At 36.0% G+C, this 27826-nt stretch overlaps 2 protein-coding genes across 6 annotated transcripts in view; both read right to left on the bottom strand.

Annotated features, from left to right (window-relative positions):
• LOC110462500 (filamin-A-like) overlaps window positions 1-27826 on the bottom strand; it is a 77892-nt gene that overhangs the window by 28039 nt on the left and 22027 nt on the right. For 3 of the 5 annotated variants that reach the window (XR_002464291.1, XM_021516467.1, XM_021516468.1), the window contains exons 13-26: window positions 27015-27095; window positions 26356-26496; window positions 25289-25456; window positions 23808-23957; window positions 17457-17537; window positions 16929-17066; window positions 16264-16431; window positions 14897-15037; window positions 7597-7821; window positions 6897-7070; window positions 6113-6334; window positions 5505-5588; window positions 4820-4957; window positions 3684-3854 (exon numbers count right to left, since the gene is read on the bottom strand). Coding sequence is in view for 4 of the 5 variants with exons in the window: in XM_021516467.1 (XP_021372142.1) it covers window positions 3684-3854; window positions 4820-4957; window positions 5505-5588; window positions 6113-6334; window positions 6897-7070; window positions 7597-7821; window positions 14897-15037; window positions 16264-16431; window positions 16929-17066; window positions 17457-17537; window positions 23808-23957; window positions 25289-25456; window positions 26356-26496; window positions 27015-27095 (2082 nt within the window). In the remaining variant the exon portion in view is untranslated. The remainder of the gene's footprint in view (window positions 1-3683; window positions 3855-4819; window positions 4958-5504; window positions 5589-6112; window positions 6335-6896; window positions 7071-7596; window positions 7822-14896; window positions 15038-16263; window positions 16432-16928; window positions 17067-17456; window positions 17538-23807; window positions 23958-25288; window positions 25457-26355; window positions 26497-27014; window positions 27096-27826) is intronic. The other 2 variants (XM_021516470.1, XM_021516469.1) reach the window with 2 other exon arrangements.
• Window positions 10454-12939, bottom strand: LOC110462501 (filamin-A-like). Its single transcript, XM_021516471.1, has 4 exons — window positions 12636-12939; window positions 12286-12426; window positions 11449-11622; window positions 10454-10898 (listed from the first exon to the last, which is right to left on the bottom strand). The coding sequence occupies exons 1-4, from the start codon at window positions 12685-12687 to the stop codon at window positions 10675-10677; spliced, it is 591 nt and encodes a 196-aa protein (XP_021372146.1). The 5' UTR covers window positions 12688-12939; the 3' UTR covers window positions 10454-10674.

Genomic DNA, 27826 nt, shown 5'->3' with positions numbered 1-27826 from the left:
TAGATATGTCACATGTACAGTAGATATGTCACATGTACAGTAGATATGTCACATGTACAGTAGATATGTCACATGTACAGTAGATATGTCACATGTACAGTAGATATGATGTATGTTGGATAGACATTGATAAAGTCAGGTAAAAGAAACAATGCACTGTACCTCACGGAAGCAGACATGTTTCTCTACTGCCGGGTGTAACTGGTTGACTGATACCCGGGTACATAACAAACACAACATATACCTCCTTATTAGAACATTAAAATACACAATAATTGCACTTTCAAATAATACAAAAAACAAAAAAATCAGAAAATTTATTTTTACAATACTATCGAATCATTTTTTAAAACTTATTACTATTATAAGCCTACTTGGACCCTTTCGATCGCCCTCCCATGAAACAAAAACATTAGTAAGGAACAATAAACCCAGATGCAGCGACTGGTGAAGATGGGCTACGTTTACATACCTGTACATGTATGTATTTAATTTCACATCTCCATGTGCTTTAAAACAAAATACCTGTATATCATGATCAAATTGAAACAGAAAAGCAATTAAAAATGTTATTTTTTAACAAATTCGCCTCTGAAATTTCGTAATGAACTATTCCAAACATTGAATTGAAAGAGTTGAAATGTGTTTACAGGGATGAAAGAGTTAATGAAGAATATTTTCTGGACAGGTTCTGTGATTTATATGAAGAATAAGTGAATATATAACTTAATGAAATTAAAACTATCTAAATCAATTAACTTTGAATTTAAAATCAAGTTTAAAAGGATCGTGCAGTTAAATTATTATTGATCAAAGGAAATTTTAATTTTATTCTGAACTTTGAAACACAGAGACGAATGAGTTGTATTGCTGTCACTTTAATTACACACAAATGTCTATCATTGTGCATCGGTAAACCACATATACAGTCGTCTGGTAAACCACATATACAGTCGTCTGGCTGATATATTACAAAGTCATGTTCTTGTTCACTTTGCACAGGCATCTGGATTATAGTGTAAATCATTTCATTAATGGAACAGCCTTCAACCACAGGCGTCAAAGTCTTACTCCTTATGTAGGAAACTTAGCTACTCTTTTCAATCATTTCTATCCACAAAATATAACGCCCCCTGTAGGAGTGGACAGACGACTTCTATCTCACCCTGGACAGGTGTATCCACACTTTACCTGGTGTGAGATATCCTTGACTCACCCTAGGGTTGAGATGGAGGGATTCCCCTTTTCATAACAATGGCATGACGTCACGTCAGCAATACAATGATGTCACTCCAACAATACAATGATGTCACTCCAACAATACAATGATGTCACTCCAACAATGCATTAATGTAGACCAGGCTCACATACCTGTTATACCTGTGAGTGTTATTGTGTGTGTGAAGGTATTGTGTATGCGGTTGCATGATTACTACTCATGCGAGTAGTGTGTCGTGAGTGTTGGTCAGACTGACCAGTGACAAACAATGATGTCACTCCAACAATGCATTAATGTAGACAAGGCTCACGTACCTGTTATACCTGTGAGAGTCATTGTATGTGTGAATTAAGGTATTGTATAAGCGGTTGCGTGAGTACTACTCATGTGAGTAGTGTGCCGTGAGTGTTGGTCAGACTGACCAGTGACAAACAGACTGTGTGACTTACCACAGACTTTATCCATCACTCCCTACGATCCGCCTTTTATCCCTTCTGGTATTCCCCCACCAGCCACTCTATGCTGGAACTAGCGATAGTTCAGACGCATTGAGACATCAAGCATTTATTCCTATTTGTTAATGTGGAGTATGGGCAGTGTCTGCGAATACACAGCCCTGATCGGGAAGCCTGGTAAGTGCATACATGTGTAAAAGGATTGTAATTTCGTTTTCATTTATAGCCCTTTTCGTAATTGTTGTGCGTAATTGATATTTATTGGTTGTAAGTGTGTGCCCTATATGTTATAGGTTTTCCATGTGTCACACAATAAATCTTTGGAAGAACTCACGTGTTCAAGTCATGATCTAATCACCCCGACTTACATCACTGTCGTGTCAACCCTGAGTTTAGCCTGTAACGTTAACGTAACATTTTGTTTGTGATGCACAATGAGGGAACAGAGTAAGAGAAAGAAATCATTAACTCCCTTGAGGGTGAGATAGGGAATTCTCAACCTGAGGGGGAAGATTCTTAAGCTGCCAAACACTTGGCCTCATGTTTGGGAACTATTAATCTTCTCCGCCCCCATCTGCTCCCCTTCTATCCTTTCTCTACATAAATAATCCTTCTTTTTCCTTTTTTAATCTTTTCTCATCTGCTAAATGGCTGAAAGGCCAAAATAGCAAACATAAAACCGGCAAAATCGGGTAAGAGGAGGGGAGGGGAGAACAAATCTCCCTCTTTTGCAAAGTGACTGTTCCCTTTATTGGCAAACAAATGATGTCCTGTTGGTTCTGTGTATATGTTTAAACACAGAATCAATGGCTTCCTTTCTCCATGAGTAGCTGTGTCCACTTCCCATTCTTGTGTGTACATAGTCTTCTTGATCTATTCAGTCTTGTAGCCAAGGTAACCGTAGCTAAGGTAATTGTCGTTAAGGTAACTGTAGCAAAGGTAACTGTGGTTAAGGTAACCGTAGTTGAGTTAACCGTAATTGAGGTAACCATAGCCGAGGTAACCATAAATGTCTTGTAATAGATTCAGCTGCTCAAATCGACTCTCCAACTGAGATAAGTATTTGCTTTGGTCCTGTTTGAATTCTTTCAGAATTCTTCATTAGACTTTGTTGACAATGTTTCTGTGGCCAATGAAGATTTCCATTTGTTCGTTTTGCCATCAGTAAATTCTACAGGCCCGATACATGTGTTTCTTTGGAATCCAACAGTAAATATCTTCAATGAGCTCTTCAGTCTTGTAGCCAAGGTAACAGAGTTAAATTCTTTGGTCCTCTATGAATTCTCAGAAATCTGGATTCAGACTTTCCTTGCACTGTTTCCTGTGGCCAGTGACGATTCCCGTTTGTTCATTGTACCACTGTCAGTAAATTTAACAGGACTGATACATGTCATTGTATGGATTTCAACACTTTTAAACATCATCAATCAACTTTCCAGAGCAGGACGTGATACACTTACCTGCAATATGGTCAACAAGTTCCCAGTCATTTTGTGAATCCAAATACTTACCAACAGGATATCAAGGCAAAAGGTGAAATTATTTTTATTTTTTTCCATTGAACCTTAGAGAAAAGCATATACACGGGTGTTCTGTATTTGCTGTCATTATCACCTCTTAAAGTGCTGTTTCCATTTTTTGGCACATATTGTCACGAAATAAGTTTTAAAAACACCTTTTATTATGATCTGTTCTAGTTAACGAAACATAGTTCTATGAACTTTATATAAAACTTCCATCTCATGTTCATGATTGTTTTCGTGTGTTTGAGAAAAAGAGCAAACAATTTTGGAATTTTCCAAGTAAGTCTGTCAGACAGTTACATCACTTTACACACAGCGAATACATAACTTTCAGTTTGTCATCTGAATAAGCATGGTTGCATCCACCTTCAGTAGAATTTTCGAGTGGTCTCGGCACTAATAACAGCAAAACAGTAATGAAAGTCTGAAGATGAGAGAGGAAAATCAAAATCTAATGAACATTTCTACAGGCTTTTAAGGACTTACCTGGAAGCTCAAACCCAGCATAGCTGACGAAGATCTGGTAGGGTCCTCCCTCATCAGGTACATAAGTGACCGACTTCAGGTAGTCGCCACCGACGCTGCTGTTGACATTTCGTCCAGATGGACTGACAACTTGTATGGTGCTCTCCAGGGACCCAGCATCAGCAAGGTCAACTGTAACACACACAAAGTTCGTACAGACAAGGTCAAACCAAATTCAAGGTCTTATCAAGGCTTTATCAAGGCCCTTAAACTGACATTTTTGAGATGGACCAAAGGTCATCTTTGCGGCCCAGAAGAGAACACGAAAGAGTTTTGACAGTAACCCTCTTCTCATAAGAGGGTACGTAACAGAGGGGTCTCCCCCTGGAAACAAAATGCATTTATAGTATCTTTAAAAGCAAATACCAAAGTCGATGTTTACATGCACTGTTCTTGTGCCTGTTCTTGGCATTTTCATGCGTGATTTTAGCGCCAATTCTTTCAATTTCTTAAGGATCCCTGTCCCACTGCACTGTAGTTTTTTTTGTATATATACAGTTATCTCCCCTTAACTTCCATTTGGATATAACTGTAGCACAGCTGGCTCAAACGGTTCTGTTGACTAGGTACCTCAGTCTGTTAGAGTGATATACTGTCTGTTAGAGTGATAGTGTATAATAGTCTGAAGTCCCCAGGGTTTGAACCCCGGTCTAGCACCGCTTTTGTCTTTTCATTCAGAGCACTGTTGGTGATTATTTTTTGTTTATTTTCTTTTGAATTATTTTTTCATAAATTTCCCCAAAGTTATGGTTTTCTTTTCAGAGATGATTTATCAAAGCTATAATTATACCAGACAAAAAACTTGTTACAGTGTTTGGCAGTGGTACCAGGATCTTAATACGCAATCTTTTAACACAACATACAAAAGAACCGTGCATTTCCCCATCTTGAGAGCTTCCATAACACGTAAACGAAATACTTTTCATTTTCTTATGTAGGCCATTTCTTATGATAACAGCAATAAATGTCAGCAGGACTTACTTGCCCTCTGTCATTTAATACGACAAAGACAGGATGAACACCAGAACACTTAATTACTTGAAATTTCGAAAACCATCTTGTCATCAATTTTGAGTTCATGTTTTCTTTGTACCCACCATTGAAGCTAGCCTGTTCACCAATTCCTCCTTGTTGAAAGTTGTTGACCCGGATGGAGAGAAGGTCAAACACGTCAACGTAGAACGGACTTCCATCTACCTGGCGACCCGAAAACTGTACCTCCACGCGATGTCGACCTGAAATAACCAGCATTCAGCATTAATGTAATGTTAATATACATGTAGATGACATATATTATTCCCAAACATTGTCAAAAAAAAATATACGAAGTCATATGGTAAAATTAGCGGCCTATCGACAAGTAGCCCATCAACACAATGTATAACATTATCACAAGGGAGATAACTATGTTGTGTGGTAGTCAACACAATGTAAAACATTATCACAAGGGAGATAACTATGTTATGTGGTAGTCAACACAATGTATAACATTATCACAAGGGAGATAACTATGTTATGTGGTAGTCATAACAGCCCATCAACACAATGTATAACATTATCACAAGGGAGATAACAATGATATGTGGTAGTCCTAACAGCCCATCAACACAATGTATAACATTATCACAAGGGAGATAACTATGTTATGTGGTAGTCCTAACAGCCCATCAACACAATGTATAACATTATGACAAGGGAGATAACCATGTTATGTGGTAGTTCTAACAGCTCATCAACACAATATTTATCATTATATGACAAGGGAGATAATTATGTTATTACCTGGTGGGGTTGGGGTCCATTCCACACGGAAGTTACCTCCAGACTGGGACACAAGGCGAGCAGGTATTACAATTCCGTTGGATGCTATCAAAAGATGACAATTATGATTATGATAAAACAGAAAAATACCAAAACCTAACAAATCTTTTTACAGAGGAAGACATGTAGCATTATAATTATCCCAATAGTTTGTTTCGGGACATCCAAAACCAAAAATATAACACACTGTTTGTTAAAAAGAGCTACTCATCCCCTCCCTCGAAACTGAAAAAGTTGAGGTTAAAACAAGTATTATTACCATTTATTCTTCGGGTTACGCTTATGTTTTAAAAACACAATCCTATATAATGTCTACACAGAACACAAAATACAAATATGCTAGTCAGTGACATGTAATTGTTCTTACATTATCATAACTGACCTTCACAATAGTGGAAGTAAATCTCAAATACCTATACAAATTTCTATTATAATTTTGTATGTTAAAAAGGAAGAATAAACGTAAATATTGGGAAAATAAAACAAATTATCGTCAAAAAGCATGAAGACAGGTGTAAAACATTTTATTTCTCTTTTATATATGGTATGGGTACAGAGTCTGTAGGGACCTATGATCTGTATTTGGAGATTCTGCGAGTCGATGTCCCCGCCGTACGTCTCCAGGACGAACCACTGGCGCTTGTCTATTTGAAGGTGGCGAGCGTGGATGTTGACCGATAGAGGCTGGACGTTGACCGACAGAGGTTGTGTGACAGATGAAGTGACCACAGTCTCCTCAACTCTTGTCACCCTCTTCTCCATATCTTCTACTGTGATTGCAAATGGTGAACCTAAAGGGAATACAAATAAAGCGGTATGTAAACAGTAGCCAAGCTCTTTTTATCTTTAAATTAAGGTTAAATCCATTTCCATCACAGAACAGACTTTTACAACATTATTATTTTTATAGGACAGATATCACCCTAGCGACCTGATCAGGTTTTTATACCTGAAACCAGTCAAACAGCTTACCATATGTCTTCAATTTTTTCATGACATATTCCAGGGTTTCAGAAGAGATATATGAACTGAACCCTTGTATCTCAAGGCTGTTATCACCTGTTAACTTTACCAGGGCCGCTTTCAATTATGGTGATCCAACGGGTGGAACCGCTTGGACTAAAGATATTTGTTTGAGAAATAAGGTCGGACCTTGTTATATGATGTTGCTTTCAGGCCAGCTTTGACAAAGCCTTGCAAGGCCTGCATAAACATTTACAGGTTCGCCAGGACTTGTACCCAAAAATTATATGACATTTAATTAAGTTTAAATTACATTTAAAACAGACAATCAGGTTGTTCCACATAAACAAACAGATCCTGTAGCATAAAAAATCACTTAATCGTAATTACCTGGAACATGTAGATCGTTAAAGGTGATGATGATCAGGTGTTTTTTGCCGGCCCTAGGAGTGAAAGTTGCAGTCAGCTGTCCTTCCTTTCTCCTCTCCACAAAACTAGGAATTGTCTCCCCTTCACACTCTACAACCACCTCTAAACGACCTTCACCAGCTTCATCCACCAAAACTGAGAAAAAATAAATCAAAATTTCTTGTTATATTTTGAGAATTAATGAACAAAATCAATTACTGATAAAGATTTCTGTTACCGCAGATAGAATTTGTACAAATTACTGACTTTTTGTCGCTATTGCGATCACAGAGGAGAGGATTGTTCAAACATAAGAGATTAAAAAAAGCTAAAGTTCCTAAGTGATGCTTTTGGTGAAACATCAGTTTTTGTCTCCTCGGTGTTCCAAATGTTAGGTTTGGTTTCTTTGTGTTTTATGTCCTATTTTCTGCTATGGTCATTCAAGGACGTGCCAGGTTTTGATGGTGGCAGAAAGCCAGAATTCCCAGAGGAAAACCACCGACCAACGGCCAGTACTTCGGCGACTGCCCCATGTAGGTCTCAAACCCATGACCCCATGGTGGAGGGCTAGCGATAGCAGAATGTCAGACGCCTTAATCACTCTCCCACCGTGGCCCCGACTGTTCCAAAGAAAAGGGCACAGAAATTATTTTTACAGGTTACAGTATAAGTATAAACTTACATGTTAACTCGTACATCTCTCCCACTTCTGCTCTGCCGAGCTGAGTCAACAACTTCACTTTGTTGGCATCAAATGCCTTGACGACACTAGGGAATCCTGGGATTAGAGACCCAGCGAAATAAACCTCCACCAGGTGGCTCCCGATCTCTGTAGGTTTCCATTCCACACAGTAGGCGCCCGGTCTCGTCTCGCGGATCTTGGCCGACAACTTGCTTCCACTTGGAGCTGTAAAACACAAAATCCTCTACCTTACAAACACACCTGAATCGGAGATTGTCTTTATAAGTTAGTTCTGATCTAATAAACATCTTATGAATTTAATTTCTTGAACAATGGAACTGTAACTGAAAGATGCTAATTAAATTTATTTTTTTGTCAAATAAAATGTACCTTATGTTACTTTAATATTTTTTCCTGACGTCATCTTCATACCAAGATACTTTCTAAAGCCTGCTACAAGTATGATTTTATTTTCTATATAAAGAGTTTAATGTAAATCTGTCATTCCATAGACATTGAGATTTAATAAAATATCTTTTTCATTTGCAAACAGAAAAAAATACTGAAAAATTCCTATTACGAGAAATCGGTACACATTTTTCCTTTTCTCAATTTTCATAATAGCATTAAAATTTAGATAGGTATACGTGATTCAGAACTGATAACTTACCACACTAGGCCAGAGCATGCTGCTAAAATCTACAGCCAAATGTCCATACACCAGCATTCTATAACTCCAAGCAAGTACTGCACGCTACTGAGCGGGTAAACATACTCTCTAAGCCAAAGTGATTTCCAAAGCCACGACTTATTCGTATATGTATGCATCTTCCAAGCCAGGGAGTTTCTATTCTATAGTCATATACAAGCATTCTTCATTATCTAATCAACATTGTAAAGCACAAGCTTAATTATTTACCCCATGCTCTCAAACCAACCTGGAAAAGTTTTACAGTTGATGTCACATAACATTTCAAATTCCTTTCTAAAACCCATGCAACATGCAAGTGTGTCATATGTGGAATCGTCAGTAGATCTGATAGGGATGGGGTGATAGCCAGGTCTGTTCTAGGAAGCAGGATGATAGCATAAGGATCTACTTAACTGGTGAAGGATAGATCATCTATTTATAGGACTTGGACTACAATGGATTGGTCAAGGAGCTTTTCTAATTGGTTGGATGAAAAATTAGTACACAGTATTGACTTCCCTCATTTAAAGATATTTGTTATTACTCAATAGGGCCCTTTTCGCCTGTTCGGTTCAACCAGTTGAAACGGTTGAACCTGCAAGAAAACAACAGGTAATTCAAATTCAAACCAAGGCTCACCTCAGGAATATTCGGCACGTGTAGATTGAGGGGTCTAGATGTGCCAGACCGAAACTAAAATACTGGCTGTCACGGGTTAGCATTATTTCTTTACAAGGAGAAGGTCAATTCACATGTATATTTTATGATACGTTATATGATTTAGTGGACACGTAAAAGAAGGACCCATTATTCTTGATATATTATCATTTATTCTCCGAAACTGTGGATTTTGTAGTTCTGCCTTCAGTTCGGTCCAAGGGCGCTGGTTTATCGTGGAATATTTCTTCACCACCTGAACCGTTTTTAACCAGGATATGTGAATGGCACCTAAATGTTAGATTTGGTTGTGTTGTCCTGGGATGACTCAGTATTGTAATATAGAGGTCACGAAAGGTCATGTGAATGTTAAACACAGAAATATTTGTTACAGTTTATTTCTGCATGCAAATCACTATACAAATAATTTCTATACTTCAGAACAGAAAACAAAGAAAACCACACACAGATTTTTTTTATTGATAATCATGATATCTTTGTATTCACAATAACAATTCCGGAGGTCTTCCAGATTTAAGCATGCTAAACATCCTCTACCTCAGGTGTCAATCAAAATCTGTAGTGTAAACACATACTTCATTAAATATTACGTTGATTCATCACAATTTGCAGGGCAGATAATACTTTACCACGTACAGCAAAACAACATTCCCATGCTAAATGGTAAATATATCAACACTTGATGTGTCAATACCTAGCATTCACATCATCTGAGGCATTCACATCATCTGAGGCATTCACATTATCTGTGGCATTCACATTATCTGTGGCATTCTAAATCATCTGTGGCATTAACATCATCTGTGGCATTCACATTATCTGTGGCATTCTAAACATTCTTCAGTACGCTGTTTCTGCCAGGTTATATTGTATTCTCTACCTATCATAGGTGTCAACCTCTGAAACCCCCAATGAGGGAGATATCCCTCATTCCACATTTCCAATGAGGGAGAAAATGCATGAAACGCTACTGTAACTGCTTTGCTTAATTTATCTTTCCCTTTTTACGTATCAAAATACCTCCAAAAAGCATTCATTTGCTTCAGACACACCCGTTTCGATCATTACACACCCCCTGTAGTAACTAGGTGATCATTTGATTCAGACACACCTGTTATGATCATTACACACACTCTGCAGTAACTAGGAGATCATTTGATTCAGACACACCTGTTATGATCATTACACACACCCTGTAGTAACTAGGAGATCATTTGATTCAGACACACCTGTTACGATCCTATACACACACCCTGTAGTAACTAGGAGATCATTTTATTCAGACACACCTGTTACGATCATTACACACACCCTGTAGTAACTAGGGGATCATTTGATTCAGACACACCTGTTACGATCATTACACACACCCTGTAGTAACTAGGGGATCATTTGATTCAGACACACCTGTTACGATCATTACACACACCCTGTAGTAACTAGGGGATCATTTGATTCAGACACACCTGTTACGATCATTACACACACCCTGCATTGTCAACAAGGGGATCATTTGACCACAGGATGTAGATTTTGATTTTTTGTGAGTTTGGACTATTAGAATGAGGAAAATTTGAGGGAGATTGGAAAATTTTGATAAAAATGAGGGAGTTTCCCTCCTTATGAGGGAGGGTCGACAGCCATGACATATATATCGTTTTAAAAAGAAATATGCAGCAGTCTTGACACAGACTACTTTAAAAAAAGAGTTATCTTGTACTCAAAACATGACGATGACAATCCAGCTTCGATAACGTTGTCCAGTACAACTGTTTCCCTGTACCTATGATTTCCGTGCTGAACTGATCTATCATCCCGGCCGTGCCCCTGAATGTAATGCCTGCTAGTGTACGTATCTGTACGAACTGTTGACGTTCAAACTCCGCCAGCATTTCCTCCATCTCGTCCACATACTCTATCCAGAACGGGCTTCCTGTCAACATACACATTATCATTGTGGATTTGAAGGGATAGATCAGGTTTGGACAGTGCATTACAACCAGTAACCCTGATTCAGTAATTCCACCAGAATAACAACTTCATCAATCTGTGTTGTGCTGCTGAAAACTGAATTTGTATATCTTGCTTTTTTACTGTAATTGTAATATTTCTATTCAATATTATTTTTCCAATTTCATAACTGTTGATAACACTTTTGTTTTCCAATTTGGTATTGTAATAATATTTTCTTCAAAAATGTTCTTTGAATATTGAAATTTTGTCTGTAATCAGGTTTCTAGCCCCATTTTATCTGATACCTAGCCGAGATGCATACAATGAGATTCTTTTGATCATAATTTATATTTTTAAATAGCAAAAAATCTTACAGCAGACAATTCAGAGAGAAAGACACCAAACAGTTAAAGAGTAGGTGCTGTTTTCTAACCTATCTATTAACAGAGTATCCTGTGAAAAAGTGGTAGAAACCATTTCTTTCAAAATTTCTTTATGAGGATGGTACCTTAGACCTGTTTACTGTGTACCTTTGACAAGTTCCTCATTAAGAGTTATGTGGATCCTGTGACGTTGAGGCTCCTCCCCCGTGAACGACACCTCGTAGAAGCCGTTGTCAAGGGAGGTAAGTCTGTGTGGTATGGTCTTCCCCTCACAAAGGATCACCACCTCCAGGATACCGTCTCCAGCTTCAGTAGCATCAACTGTAAGGTCAAAGGTCAAAGGATGTATTTAAATGAGAATATGATTTATCAAATTATAATTTTCAAAATATATAAAAATAAACAACAATGCAAAAATTGAACCCTCTTTCTTGTATTCACACCTTGAAATCCACAAAATTAAAAAGAACCTCCAAATTATTATCAGGCGAACAATAAGATGTCATCTGTACTTATAAGGGCCACAGTAGACTTACTTAAAATATCAAGTTGTTTTATATCATATTACAGTTTATATCATGTTGTTTAATATCACATGATTGTAAATATGTTGTTTAATATCACATTACAATCAATATCAAGTTGTTTTATATCACATTACACTTAATATCATGTTGTTATATATCACATATCAGTTAATATAATATTGTTTATATCATATAACAGTTAATATCATGTGGATGTATAGCACATTACAGTCAATATCATGTTGTTTAATAACACATTACACTTAATATCATGTTGTTTAATATCATATGATTGTTAATATCATGTTGTTTTATATCACATTACAGTTAAAATCATGTTTATATCACAAGACAGTTAATATCATGTTGTTTTATATCATATTACATTAAATATCAAGCTTTCTGAAAGTTTATGTAGCAAGTAAATAAAGTTTGATTAAACTACTGGACAACTCACCTTGAAATGTACAGGTATTCCCAGTGTAGCATTTCTTTTGGATATCAATAGCCTTGACCTTTCTGGGGTCAAAGACCTTCACCTTGTAGGGACTATCACCTAAATGGTGGTAGCCTACCTTGACATTAATCGTGTGCTCTCCTAAAAATAAGAATGGAAACTTCTTAATATTGGATATTGCACTTTTCTAAAAGATAAAACTGACCACACTGGACGTTGGCTTCAAGTCATGTTATTATCTACTACGTAAACTTTTGTTAGGAGATGTCTATTTTCAGTATCGTCTTGATTTTCAGACTGTCATTTGACTAAATAGCGCCTTTGACTTTCCAGGGTACATTTTTTCTTACCTGCACCTTTTGGGGTATAGGTAACAATTTGCTCGTTGCCATCTGCCATCATTTTGACAGGAACTTTAACACCTGATGAAGCTGGAATTAGAATTGTCCTTCAAAAGTATTCTAGAAATGTCTAGTAAAGAAGCAAAAATATAGTAATTTTCCTGTTTTCTACAGTATGATAAAAAAAAAACAGTGAATGTTTACTAGTAAACTCCTCAGCCAACAATGAATATTTTATAAAAACTCTAAAACATTTTTCTTTACCAATGCATAATAACATTATAGTGTATTGTACTGTACATGATAGACTAAGCAGCTCGTCTATAGTGCAACAAATTAATCTGAAAGTTGATATAAATTATGCAAAAAAATAGTGTTATAAATTTTTTGGAAATTTGAAATTTTTCATTCATATTTTATTTTAGCAGAAAATGCCTTTTTTACTTATTACTACATAAATGTCTTTTTTTTTGTGTATTACGATATTAAAATAATTGTTATATAGTAGAATCACTTTTTCAAAAATTGATAAATCTGTTTTATAAGAATGACTACATTTATGTAAATAACCTCACCTTCTAGTATTGTCTGCCACCATTATGTCTTCATGCCAAATACTTCCGCGTACCACAACATCATATATTACCGCTGTGGGCATTCATTTACCGTAGGCAACATTCATGTTCCGCAGTCAACATTCATTGATATTCCGCAGTCAACATTCATTGATATTCCGCAGTCAACATTCATTGATATTCCGCAGTCAACATTCATTAATATTCCGCAGTTAACATTCATTTAACGTATTCAACATTCATATAACGTAGTCAACATTCCAAAATTAGAATCAAGGCACCTCAATTCATCACATATCTACCGCACGCATTCATATACCAAGGTCAACATTGATATACCGTATTTAGTATTCCAAAACTAAAAGCAACACATCTCCGTTCATCATGCTTTCAATTCATCCCATATTACTTATGCAACTTAATGGAAAATCTTATGATAGGGTTTTAAGTCATTCAAATATTTTTAAATGATGAACTCTTTGTTAGGAATTTTCCAACAAATGGGGATGAAACAGGCATCAGAAGTGACGCTGGTCCAGAGTTTACCATAGTATAACATTGCAACGGTTTGTTGAATTTGAATGGAGGGGAATGGAAGTTCAATAATACGATGTTGTAACTGTTTGTTGAATTTGAACAGAGGGGAATGGAAGTTCAATAATACAATGCTGTAACTGTTTGTTGAATTTGAACAGAGAGGAGGGGAAGTTTCAATAATACAATGCTGTAACTGTTTGTTGAATTTGAACAGAGGGGAGTGGAAGTTATAATAATACAATGCTGTAACTGTTTGTTGAATTTGAACAGAGAGGAGTGGAAGTTCAATTATACAATGCTGTAACTGTTTGTTGAATTTGAACAGAGGGGAATGGAAGTTCAATAATACAATGCTGTAACTGTTTGTTGAATTTGAACAGAGAGGAATGGAAGTTTCAATAATATAATGCTGTAACTGTTTGTTGAAATGGGAGTTTCATCATTGAATAACAACACAACAGTCCATTGACTTGTTTGTCCAGAAACTCATGCATGTAAATATAACTACCATGAGAATGTATTCCTTATCCATGCTTTAACATACATTAGACCTCATATCATGCAAACACAATGCATTTCCCCGGTGTGATTTACCCACAACAATTGACATCAGTGTTAGTGGTTCTAAAAACAAGCACAATCACCACGATCTGTAGAGTGTATCATGCATCTTTATTGGTTAGCTGTGACAAACACACACATTCAACATAACAAGATGATGACCTGAGTTATAAAATGTAACAGTCTTTAATCCATATTTCTAAACATTTTCTTCGGGTTCATAAGTTAGCTGTATTAAAAACTGTTTTAGGTTCTTATATTGCACAAAAGTGAATTTCGCAACAAGATCACATGAAATGTAAATAATCTATAGTATCAACCAAATGTTGTCTGATAAATTGACATTTTCACTTAAAATGCTTGGATTTTATTACGGATATCATAACATGCATTAAACAATTAAGGAGACGGTGCATTAATATCAGTGAATTATCAGTAATAGTTTTATATTAAATCTAACATCAAATCTTTATGCAACTAAACCGAAAGTGTTAACACATTTTAATGGTATTTGAAGAAATCTGAGTCTGTGAATTACATAAAGTGTTAGTGTTAATATAGCAATCAAACAAACATTCAAGTGAACGTGACACTTACAGGTGACTTCGACCTCCGGTGTGACCTCATCCGACTCGCACTGAATGCTGAAGGACGTGGACCTGTTGGCGGGGATAATGTTGTCCATCCCTGTCAGGGTGACGCCAGCACCCTCGTACGCCATACACGAGTATGAGGAACCTGTAACAGACAATTTAAAATCAGACATATCATTTCTGGACAGCGAAAATACGTTGAAGCCATTTAACACATTCACCCCTGAAGACACTTTTGAACTCTTCTAATTCAAAGGTTGAAAAAGTTCATTATGTAATTTCAGGGGTGAATGAGTTAATGGTTGCCTGAAGAACATATAATATATATTTCAATACAATTTCTAAATACTAAAGTGTTTTGTCACACAAGTAAATAGATACAGTATTCAGTGGGAAACCAATTTATTCCGTTTACCTCATTTTTGTAACACTGAAAGACATATTGTGCTTCTTAAAACTGTTCAAAAAGTACAGCAAGTTTGTCACCATATCAATTCTTCTGTTTGCTTTTACGTTAAGAGAAGCAGATCCCCCCCCAACAATGGAAATTTCAAAATGTTAGCAAGTATGAGAACATGAAGAAATCATTTCTAATACACAAAGTGAAACCCTGATACTAAGCTCTGTTCATATTTTTTCATTTGTTATGAAAATGTATAAGATATGTTGTCTGAACAAAGAGTCAGGATTGTGTAATTATCAGAATACATTGCCCAAAAACAAACCTATTGGGGGGATTACCACCCATGACCAGCTAAATGTTTGTAGGCCACTCCATTCTCTATAAATACACTTGAGGTACTTCAGGAACCAATACCACAAACATCCCAATCATACCTAGGAGACCATCCCTATCTACAAAGTAAACATACTTTGGTATCTATCCCCTGTGAATTAGCTGAATTATCTCAGCTTTCCCAATAAACTAGAACACGGTTATGTCCAGAAGAGACCTACAATATCCCTGACTGAATATAGCTCCCAATAATTGCATCGTATCTTATAGTGCATCATCATGGGAAATTTAAGAAATTTTTCTACCTCTTGAAAAAAAGTGTGGGCATACTGACACCATAATTACAGGACACCTGCATCTGTAACAGAGGTTTGGTTTGGTTTTATTTTGTTTAACACCTTATCAACAGCTAAGGTCATTTAAGAATGTGCCTCCATGTGTGTTATGTATTCGCGCTTCCTTGTGTGTGTATGCAGGAGGGAGGGAATGTTGGGTATTTCCTCCTTGTGATAGCGCGGATCTGATGCCAACTTTATAGTGCTATCTCACTGAAATACCTTGCCACAGGCACCCAACATAGCATTCTGCCTAATCACATTATCTAACACAGGACCTTGATCACAAGTAAAACCTACCTGGCAGTGCTTCACTGTTGAAGTTAATGTCGACATACTGTTTGCCAGCACTGGTCGGTGTGAACGTGATGCGGTATACACTCGGACGCTCCAACTCAACGGTGTTGGGAAGGTTACCGTTGTTGACCATGATCTCCAGCTGTCCTTCCCCAGCTTGCGATACATCAACTGTTACAAAGAACACAACATTGATGTTATATAAACTTTGTTTATTTTACAACAGTTACGAAACAAGTTATTTCATTATGTTAATCACTCTTGTTGGCCCGGATGTTACCACCCTGGGGGTCTTATTTGGGGGGAAACTAGAGTACCCGGAGAAAACCCATGGTGATAGGGAAATGCGTTATCCACTGTGCCACAGAAGACCAACCCGACGTAATAGTTCAAAAGCATCATACATCACATCCAATCTTTTTGTGCAAAGACTTGAATGATCAACAGCATAATAAAATGAGCCTTATGAAATACAAAATGGATATTTGTTGACAAATTTCAAAACATTTTTTAAGTTCATTTACAAGACACATAAAATAAGTCCCATTTCCTCCCAAACTGTACACCATCCATTCCATTATGCAGGGATATTTTTTCTGAGAATGAAATCAAAGAAATTTATATCCAGAAGAAGTAATCACAAAGTCAGGACAGAGAGAGAAACATACTTGTGAAATCAAAGGATGATCCGACCAGTCCGTTTTGAAGTGGCGTGATGATGATAGCGGACGTATCGTAAGCCTTGGCAGTAAAAGGACTTCCTTCCACGTCATTTCCCATGTACTTCAGGTGGATATTATGATCACCTGTCAACAGAAACGTATCGTAATTATAAACTCTGTCTTAATCACTTCAGGACAAATTTTCAAGTTCATATTTTATTTTACAAGCTAAAAAAAAAAAAAAAAAATGTATTTTCAAGTTTAAACATTTTTATTTTTGAATTTTTAAAATTTTCAGAAACTATGTATTATGAAATTTAAACTCTGACATTGGGCATTTAATATTTTGGTAGCACTGTCTAAAATTTTTTAAATCTGATGAAGACAACTTAAAGGTAATTTTTTTCCAATTGTTTTCCCCCAAATTTTCATACTTACACATTCTCATAAATAGTATGAATTTAACTTCAACTCAGACATTGGACATTGTGCGATTTGTTTGAAATCTTCAAACTCTACATGAAGATGACTTACCGACTTCCTCGGGAACATACTCGATGGTCTGGTCACTGTGACCTTGCACAATGTTGAACGGTACAGTCCGACCCCCAGGAGCTAAAATCCAAAGGTAACGAAATTTCAAAATTATACAATGTTCATTCATTGAATACTTCACAACTTATAACTGACAAGAACTATAACACATGAATCAAGATTATGCTAGTTTATTTCAAACAAGTACGTACAGAAAGGAAATAATAAAAACAAACATGAATATTAACTCTCTCACACCCTTCACAGAAATTCCTACATAATGGAACCCTAACATGGTTCACAAATGGCTGTAATGACAGACATTTTTCTTCAGAGTGAGGTGTTTCTAGTTATAACAACGATGGAAATATTCCAATTTTTGTTATGGTGTAGCTTTATGCTATAGCTTGGGCAACAAATCTTAATGTCACATTTTACTTGAAATGTACACATTATTTATACAAATCAACATGCATTTATTACCGAATGGGTGTTTCCTATAATATTAAATGTGATTAAATGGTACAATGTAATAAGACAAGTTCAGATTATGACATTAATACAACACTTTATAACCTAACTATGATAGGAATCTGTGACTAGCTCTAACACCTGCATCAACTAACAACAATGGAAATGACGGCCTCTTTATTCTACTAGCGGACAGCTTTGGTTAACATGAGGACTGTACAAAATAATAGCATAAAAGTTTTTTTCAACATTTTCAACTTCAAAAAGTACCTGCGCAAATAACATATGTACCCAAATAACATGGGGTTTTAAGGTAAACAGACAGGAAACGATGGCTCTTGTAGTCTAATATGGCATAAGTATCAGTATATCGTAAAAGGGATCTGGTTTAAAAGTTTTTCATCTGTACAAACTATACATGACAGGAAACAATGGCTTTTATAGACTACTATTGGATACTTTAGGGACAAAGGACCTAATTAGTTTTTTTACACCTGTACAAATTAAACAGGACAGGAAACTGAATGGTCCCTTTAAATTTAGAGAATTTACACATGTAAAAATTAAACCCAACAGGAAACATTGGTCCCTTTAAATTTAGAGAATTAACACCTGTAACAAGAGGCCCAGAGGGCCTGTATCGCTCACCTGAATATGTTTAAAATAATTGGTATGAAGTTAAGATATAACACTCCATGGTAGGTGCTGTAAGTACATATGAAATTTCAGAAAGATCCAGAGTACTTGAGATATAGCGAGAACAAACTTCAAACAGAAAATTAAGTCCCCTTGGCCCAAGGATGCTCCAGACTAAATTAGGATAAAATCTCTAAATCCCTATGGTAAAAGAAGGATTTTAAAGGTTTTACCTCTATTTCCCCTATTGGGCCCCACCTCTCTGCCTCCAGGGGGGTTAGACACACCGTTTATACAAAATTGGTTCCCCTTCACCCAATGATGCTTCATACCAAATTTGGACAAAATCCTGTCATTCATACAGAAGAAGAAGGTATTTGAAGAATTTGCAATGTTTCCCCTATTTGGCCCCTCCCTTCTATCCCCAGGTGGGCCACACTCGCCGTTTATACGAAATTCAGAGTCCCTTTTGTCCAAGGATGCTCCAGACTAAATTAGAATAAAATCCCTCAATCCATATGGTAGAAGAAGGATTATAAATGTTTTACTTCTATTTCCCCTATTGGGCCCCGCCCCTCAGGTCCCAGGGGGGCCACACCCACCGTTTATACAAAATTGGTTCCCCCTTTACCCAAGGATGCTCCACGCCAAATATGGACCAAATCCTTTCATTCCTACAGAAGAAGAAGGATTTTAAAAAATAATTTGCTATGTTTCCCTATTGGGCCCACCCCTCAGGCCCCTGAGGGGCCAGACCCACGGTTTATACAAAATTGGTTCCCCTTCACCCAAGGATGCTTCAGACCAAATATGGAACAAATACTTTCATTCCTACAGAAGAAGAAGGATTATAAAGAATTTGCTATATTTTCTCTATTGGGCCCCGCCCCTCAGCCCCCAGGGGGGCCACACTCACCGTTTATACAAAATTGGTTCCCCTTTACCCAAGGATGCTCCACACCAAATATGGAACAAATCCTTTCATTCCGACAGAGGAAGAAGTATTTTAAAGAATAATTTGCTATATTTCCCCTATTGGGCCCCACCTCTCAGGCCCCTGGCGGGCCAGACCCATGGTTTATACAAAATTGATTCCCCTTCACCCAAGGATGCTTCAGACCAAATATGGAATAAATCCTTGCATTCCTACAGAAGAAGAAGGATTTTAAAGAATTTGCTATATTTCCCCTATTGGGCCCCGCCCCCCAGGGGGGCCACACCCACCATTTATACAAAATTGAGTCCCCCTGGCCCAAGGATGCTCCAGACTAAATTAGGATAAAATCCTTTAATCCCTACGGTAGAAGAAGGATTTTCAACGTTTTACCTCTATTTCCTCTATTGGGCCCCGCCCCTCTGCCCCCAGGGGGGCCACACCCACCATTTATACAAAATTGAGTTCCCTTGGCCTAAGGATACTCTAGACCAAATTTAGTCAAAATCTACTTGGCCGTTCAGGACTAGTAGCGTTTTAAAGGAAAAGTTGACGGACGGACGACGGACGGATGACGGACGCTGCGGTATGGCATAAGCTCACCATGGTCCTTCGGACCCGGTGTGCTAAAAACTAAACAGGACAGGAAACAATGGTACCTTTAAATTTAGAGATTTTAAACCTGTAAAAACACGACAGGAAAAGATGGTCCAATAAATTTAGTCTACTACGAGACGACTATAGGTATAAAAGAAATCAGGTTAGATTTGTATACCTGTAGAAACTAAACTGACAGGAAACGATGGTCCCTTTAAATTTAGTCTACTACAGTATGACTCTAGATATAAAGGAATCAGACTAAATTTGTACACCTGATCAAACTGAACCCGGACAGGAAACAATGATCCCTTTATCTCATTCACCCCTAAAGACACTTTTGAACTCTTTAAGGAAAGGTTGGAATAATTCATTTTGAATCTTCAGGGGTGAATGAGTTAAATATAGTCTACTAAGGGAGGCCTATAGGTATAAAGGGAATCAAACTAAATTTTTACACCTGTACAAACTGAACCGGACAGGAAACTGAATGGTCCTTTTAAATTCAGTCTACTAAGGGAGGACTATAGGTATAAAGGGAATCAAACTAATTTTTTACAACTGTACAAACTAACAGGAAAGGAAATGTACAAAAAGCATTGACGGTCACAATGAGGTTAAAGGTCAACAGAAAACACAGAAACTAGAATGTGATTGGTATACATAGTTTATTAGGATATATTGACAGTAGTAACATAAAGGAAAAATAATGTGCTCAAACTACGAGAGGCATGCAGATGACACTAAATAAAATATTCTGAAAAATAAGAAATAAACAATTATCATAATCTCCAAGGCAAATACTTCAAATCAAAATCTGAAATGAACATTCAAATATGATGATTATGAAATAATTCATTACAACGCAATATGACAAAGTACTACAATGACTCATATAAAAGGTTTGAAATTTACTTTCAACAAAAGCTAAACTTAACACAAGACAATAGCAAATGTTTCGTAACATAAAATGAAGTTTCAAAAGTCTACCGATTAAAGAAATCTAAATAAATATTTTTTCAAGTTAAATTTGAGAAAATAAATCTACGTTTTGAAATTGTGGTCTCCAAATGGTCTGTTACTCAGTTAGAAATATAGATTTTTGTCTAACTAAAAGTTAATCATTATCCTCTTCATTAGATTTTATAATAATTACTGGTAACACTATAATATCAATGTGTTGGTCTTCAGAAACAAAATGAAATAAAACTTATTTTTTGACACAATCTGAAATAAAATCATGTTAATATTTACTTCAAATGAAAACCTCCTTACAAAGATTTCTGGTACATGTATTAATGTGATAATATGACTGATCAATGTACCTAGATTATAGAGAAGTGTATGTTTTACTAAGCAGAGTTACAATCGCTGTGTTAAGTATGTCCAGGATTTGTGGTAAAATAAAGCCTCATTATACAAAAACTACTCTTCGTCTGCTGGGTAATTAAACTCCTCAGATTTGAAGGGAACGTAAAACCACTCAAATAAACAAAACGAACAATGGCTGTTTTGATTTGTATCACAGCTACAATGTAGTTACTCAATATATATGAATGGTTATTTTTTTCACTTTCAAATGCAGTCTGGAACCAAGAAAAGTACTGAAATCTACCCATTATCATTTATCGTTCAACTTGTTGTGGATCGGTAAAAATTAAGTTAGAAATACTGAGGTCAAGAAGCAGAAACCATCAGCCAGCCTGATAAAAGTGATCAAGTTTGAATGACCTTGACCTTTAACAGAATGACCTAGAACAGTACAGGTGAAGATAGCTTTGAAGAGTTATTCTGGTCTCATTATAAAACAATCAATGATAACAATGTTGTACTTTATGCATGACATTTCCACCTGTTTTAACCCTTTCATCACTGTATATCATAATGGACTCATCCAGATCAACGCATGGAAGAGTTTACTAAAGTTACAAAGGGTTGAAACGGTTAATAAGGAAGAAATATCCACCCAATCTCAAAATCGTCTAACATAAGCTGATATACAAGGATCAGGTGACAAATCAAGGTCGCACCTGACTGCATTCTAACAATACACATACCATAGACGGCCCAGGCAATAGTATGGATTTCTTTTTACATCTTGACTTGGTGTCTCAATAAAGTTAAAAGAGCCATAATTGTGATATTTTATTATCTGTGACGGCATGGTATTATTTGTGATGGAGTGGCATTATTTGNTATCTGTGATATAGTGGCATTATCTGTGATAAAGTGTCATTATCTACGATAGAGAGGCATTGCTTGTGATATAGTGTCATTATCTGTGATAGATAGGCATTATCTGCAATAGAGTGGTATTATCTGTGATAGAGTGGCATTATCTGCGATAGAGAGGCATTATTACTTGTGATATAGTGTCATTATCTGTGATAGAGTGTCATTATCTGTGATAGAGTGGCATTATCTGTGATAGAGTGGCATTATCTGCGATAGATAGGCATTATCTGCAATAGAGTGGCATTATCTGCGATAGAGAGGCATTATTACTTGTGATATAGTGTCATTATCTGTGATAGAGTGTCATTATCTGTGATAGAGTGGCATTATCTGTGATAGAGTGGCATTATCTACGATAGAGTGTCATTATCTGTGATAGAGTGGCATTATCTGCGATAGAGAGGCATTATTACTTGTGATATAGTGGTATTATCTCTGTAATGGTGTGGCATTATTTGTGATAGAGTGGCATTATTTGTGATAGAGTGGCATTATCTGTGATAGAGTGGCATTATCTGTGATAGAGACGCATTATCTGTGATACACTACACTACACTTTTAAATGTTTCACCTTAAAACAAGTAATACACCTCTGTTAGATCCTGAGGTTGTGCCTAAAACTATTTCAGGTAGTGATAGAAACACTTTGAGGAACACATATTAGTTGATAGTTGTATCGTTAGTAAGTCTACATGCATAGATATAACAGAAATAGTCCTTTTAAAAGCTACTGAACAATGAAAGCATGACGGTGATTATTGACTATAGCTAACTATGCTGAAACAAAAATGGTCAAGTAACAATCTGATGCTGTGTGTATTTACCACAGGTACACATCCTTAATAAAATTAGTCCATATGAAAGATGATATCGCAATACTCAACAACCAATATCAAGCTAAATGGATAGGTCGGCAATTTTCCTGTGTGCAGCTCATACTTCAAACTATAATTTCTGTCAGATTTTTAACCAAGGCCAAACTTAAACTGATTACAGTCTATTTCGATGAAAGAAAAACAAAAATATCTATTTTTAATCTTGGGCTTGAGTGGTTTTGGCAAAATATATTTAAATCTGAAGGCATCAGCCAATCAAGAGGGTCTTTTTGGATTTTAAAATTGATTAAAATAGCTCTGAATTTGAACAGCTCTTTCCTAAAAGTTGCAAACGAAATGTTATTCTAAGCATTGTCGTTCTTTAGAAGATGTTTTGTGAAGTTTTCAACATATTTGACCTATGTGATATTGAATGTGGTTCAAGGTCATTTATTTGGATATCTTTTCACCCCAACAAGCTACAAGTATCAGTACTCTGTAGGCCTTAACCTTACAGTCTTTTGAAGAAGTTTTTTAAAAGGTGACAACAAATGACAAGTACTTGCACCATTGGAAATCTCACTGGCAGTTCAAGCCATGTGAGCTAGAAACAAAATATTAAATTTCTGAAAGATCATGTTCTGTAATATGACACTTTTTTACCTGTTATCTTTATGTCAAAGGTTTCCATCAAATCTCCATCAAACTCCACCTCAAACTTGGCTGTACGGTCACACAGTACATAGCAGCCTGCCTCACTCTTTATCTTCAGCGCCTTCTTCATGTCCAGAATCGGGATTTTCCAGGGACTCCCTGTGTTATGAAAAATGTATTTCTGTCTTCTCATACTGATAGTATTAAGACTTCCGATCTGTTCCACCTCCAGGTTATAATACAGATGTCTACCAGTTATCTTTGAAATAGATTCCCCGACTAAACAATAGGTCTACGTCCTTTAAGGAAATATATCATCCTTTTTACCAAACAAACAAAACAATGTATGCCTACACAATTATCACTGCATTCTATATATGTATATGATGTTTATCCCAAAAACTTCCCTAAGGAAGAAGGACAATTTTCTTGACTTTTGTTTGCATATACATGTTATGACTTATTCAGTTGCTTATGCGACACATACATTTTTTCAATAAAACATTTTCAAGAACATTTTTGACAAATATAAAGATATTGCAGTAATTTGCAATTTATAATGCATTTAAATCTTTTATCTATGAATAAGAGTCTGGAAAATGCAAAATTAAAAACTATCATTACCATTATCAAGATTCTAAGAAAAGGATGCAACATAATAATATTTTTGCTCATTTAGTAAACTGAACAAGCCAAAAAAAAGAACATTTGTACTTTCTGTATCTATTGCAACTGTTCACAATACGACCATAACAGATTTTTTCTGTCACTAGAGACAATATGTCACATCAATACTGCTTAACCAAACATTTTGCTCATTAAAATGTTTGTCATTCTCTGGTATATATGCATTTTAGTCTAATATCAATTTTTGCAAATGTTTTGCATTTGCCTTCCTTTGCAGGGCAAATGTGAAATTATATTTCCCAGTATATGATAACATAAACATATTTTAAGAAAGCCTTAAAATTACTATAGAGTCTTTCCTGAGTTTTAATCTGCAATGACATGCAAACAATTTTTCCAATACAACACTTCTGTAAAATCTATTTAAAATAGGGCCATGTGTATTTAATATCAACAATCGTCTTACTGACAACATTTGTTTAGCAAAAGGTGTGGGCTTATTAGTGAACATGGGTTGATCTCTGGTAACAATTAATAAGAGAGTTAGGCTTAATAGTGGTATCTTTCGTTAACAAAAGGGTGGGCTTATTAGTGGGCGTGTGTTGATTTCTGGTAACAATTATCAAGAGGGGTGGGCTTATTAGTGGGCATGTGTTGATCTCTGGTAACAACTAACAAGTGGGGTGGGCTTATTAATGGGCATGTGTTGATCTCTGGTAACAATTAACAAAAGGGTGGGCTTATTATTGTTACCTTTGTTTAACAAAAGGGTGGGCTTATTACTGAAAACAGGCTGGTCACTACATGTAGTAAGATAAGGTATTTTATAATTGAAATCAATGTTTAATGACATAGATACCTACCACTAACAGGCTTGCTGTTGAACTTCATCTCTATGCTGTGAGGTTCGACATTATCGGGTACAAAGGAAGCATTGAAGCAGTAATTGCCGAGGTTCTGAACACTACAGGGAATACGGCCGTCGTTCACCATGATCTCTATGTTACCAGACCCAGCCTTGGAGGCATCAACTGAAACAAACCAATCAAAAAGTTCTCAATAAACATAATTTCTTGCCTCAGCAATATATTTTTCTATTATTTCAAATTATTTCTAAAATCATTATTTTTTTCATTAATTTTTAATCATCTTACACTGTATTGCCTTAAATTTAGCAGCGATTCAAAATATTTGACATTAACTTATCAAGTAACCAACTTAACTTTATGAAAAGAATATTTTCTTTAAATCTTATTTCCCAATTACGGGCCTAAATTCTGGGAAATTGCTACATCCTCTTTTGTAACAATTATTGTCAATGTGGCAACTTTATTTCAAAGCCTGTATTCCATCATATAAACCAGTAAAGACTAAACAAATGTAGAATTTTTGGAACTCAACAAATTACCCTAAAATGCAATCAAAATTGACCAAATAATTTATTGAAAAACAGATCAGTTTCATAAAGATGCATTCTCAAAGAGTTTGTTGTCAAAAAATAATGTTTCTTTTTTAATATTCGATTTATCATGGAAAACATAATGGACAATTAAAAGATGCCAAGTCTGAATGTCTGAACTCCAGATTAACATTCTGAAAACTTGTCTAATTGACCACTAATGACTGACCCAGTATATGCATTAGAGTCAACTTCCATAAATCGAACTTCAAATTTCTTAGCCTGTGATTCATCACATGAGAATCACATTCTGTCTTATGTTCAGGATTTCGATGGTCGATGTTCAACATTCATGAGTCCAAGACCTGATGTTTCGATTTTTTCCTGATGGTTCCGTTCCACAAGGTTCGAAACATCAAAGTTTTACTTATATACAAAATTGAGTTACATTTCTGTACTTTCTCAAATAGTTTCTCACTATATATCAAGAAGAATATTAAAACATTATATTCTGCCTTGCTCGTCACTTACTTTGGAACTTGACCATCTTCCCTATGGAGGCAAACTGCGGCATGTTGGTGATGACCACCTGCCCAACATCGTACACACGACAGACAAAGGGGCTGCCCTGTAGGGGCTGGCCGCAGAATGACACATAGATCTGGTGGTCACCTACAGGTAGACAAGTTGACCAGTCAGTTCAGGTGTACATTTAAATGTTCAAACTACATCCAAATATTTACATTAAACTGAATGAATTTAAAGATTTTTCCAAAATCAAAAAATTTCAAAAATGAAAGTTTTTTGTTACTCTACTGAGCAGAGGATGAATATTTTTAAAAAAATTCACCTAGTTCAAATTTTTTCAAGAAATAACCTAAAAAGTAGGGGTCATGAGAAAGGAGGGGGGGGTATAATCCATGACCCCCACAAGGTGTATATAATACTATGGTAGAGGTGGTTATATACAGAATAAACAAGGTAACTATGGCAACGAAAAGTATCTGAAAACTTTTAAGAGGAGTAAAAATGGCTGATAAACTCTTACAGAATGTGGGGAGTAGATATTCTACTGTACAGAAACATTAATCATTCACCCCTGAAATTCCATAATGAACTATTCCAACCTTTGAATTGGAAGGGTTCAAATGTGTCTTCAGGGGTGAATGAGTTAAAGCTACATGTCTCACCTGACTCTGTAGGGGAATACTCAATATTGTGTCTGCCCCTGTCCTTGGAGACTTTGGATTTTATCTTCGAGCCTGATGGTGCTGTAATACAATATTTTCAATCATTCTGAAACCTTCTCTTTAGTTGTATCTATAATACATATGATATTGATATAACAGATGGCTTTATATTACAAAATCCAAAAAAAATCTGCAGATCTAAAGCTTTTTTTTAATCCTGAAAAATCCTCTTTATTTTTGGAAATCTTAAGTTTCTTTAAAATTACTCAAAATTGTATAATTTTTATATGAATGCTTCAATAAAAACGCAACCACCAATATAAACGACATATTTGATTTTTTATCCAGATTTCTGAAAGGACAATTCCGTCTTTACTCTCACAAACAAATGACGTAACAATCAATACCTGCTCACAAGAGCAGATAATTCTGCAATACGAAAAGACGGAATACCGTATCCCCTCAATGTTACAAATCAGAACATAATCCACGACTTAACAACACATTTGGATCTTCAATGTTACATTCTATAGGACTGGTCCATCCAACTTCATTTCATTTGAATTGTAAATTAATAAAATGACCATTTCTTACAATTCTTGCATCACTTTTTGCTGTTTTGCCAAGGCAACCAAAACAATAATCAAAATTCTTTCATTGAAACGAGAGAAGAAAACAAATCTCTATTTAAGACAACAAATACATAAAAAGAGTCCCTGTTTATTTTTTTCTTGTATGTCGATAAGGATGTGCACTTAGTTTACCTGTTATAGATAAAGGATTATTTTATAACTCAAATTTGTTAAATTTGT

The sequence above is a fragment of the Mizuhopecten yessoensis genome, unplaced genomic scaffold (genome assembly GCF_002113885.1).
Source record: "Mizuhopecten yessoensis strain PY_sf001 unplaced genomic scaffold, ASM211388v2 scaffold10797, whole genome shotgun sequence".
Lineage (NCBI taxonomy): Eukaryota > Metazoa > Mollusca > Bivalvia > Pectinida > Pectinidae > Mizuhopecten > Mizuhopecten yessoensis.
This window is presented reverse-complemented; position numbering and strand designations above follow the sequence as displayed.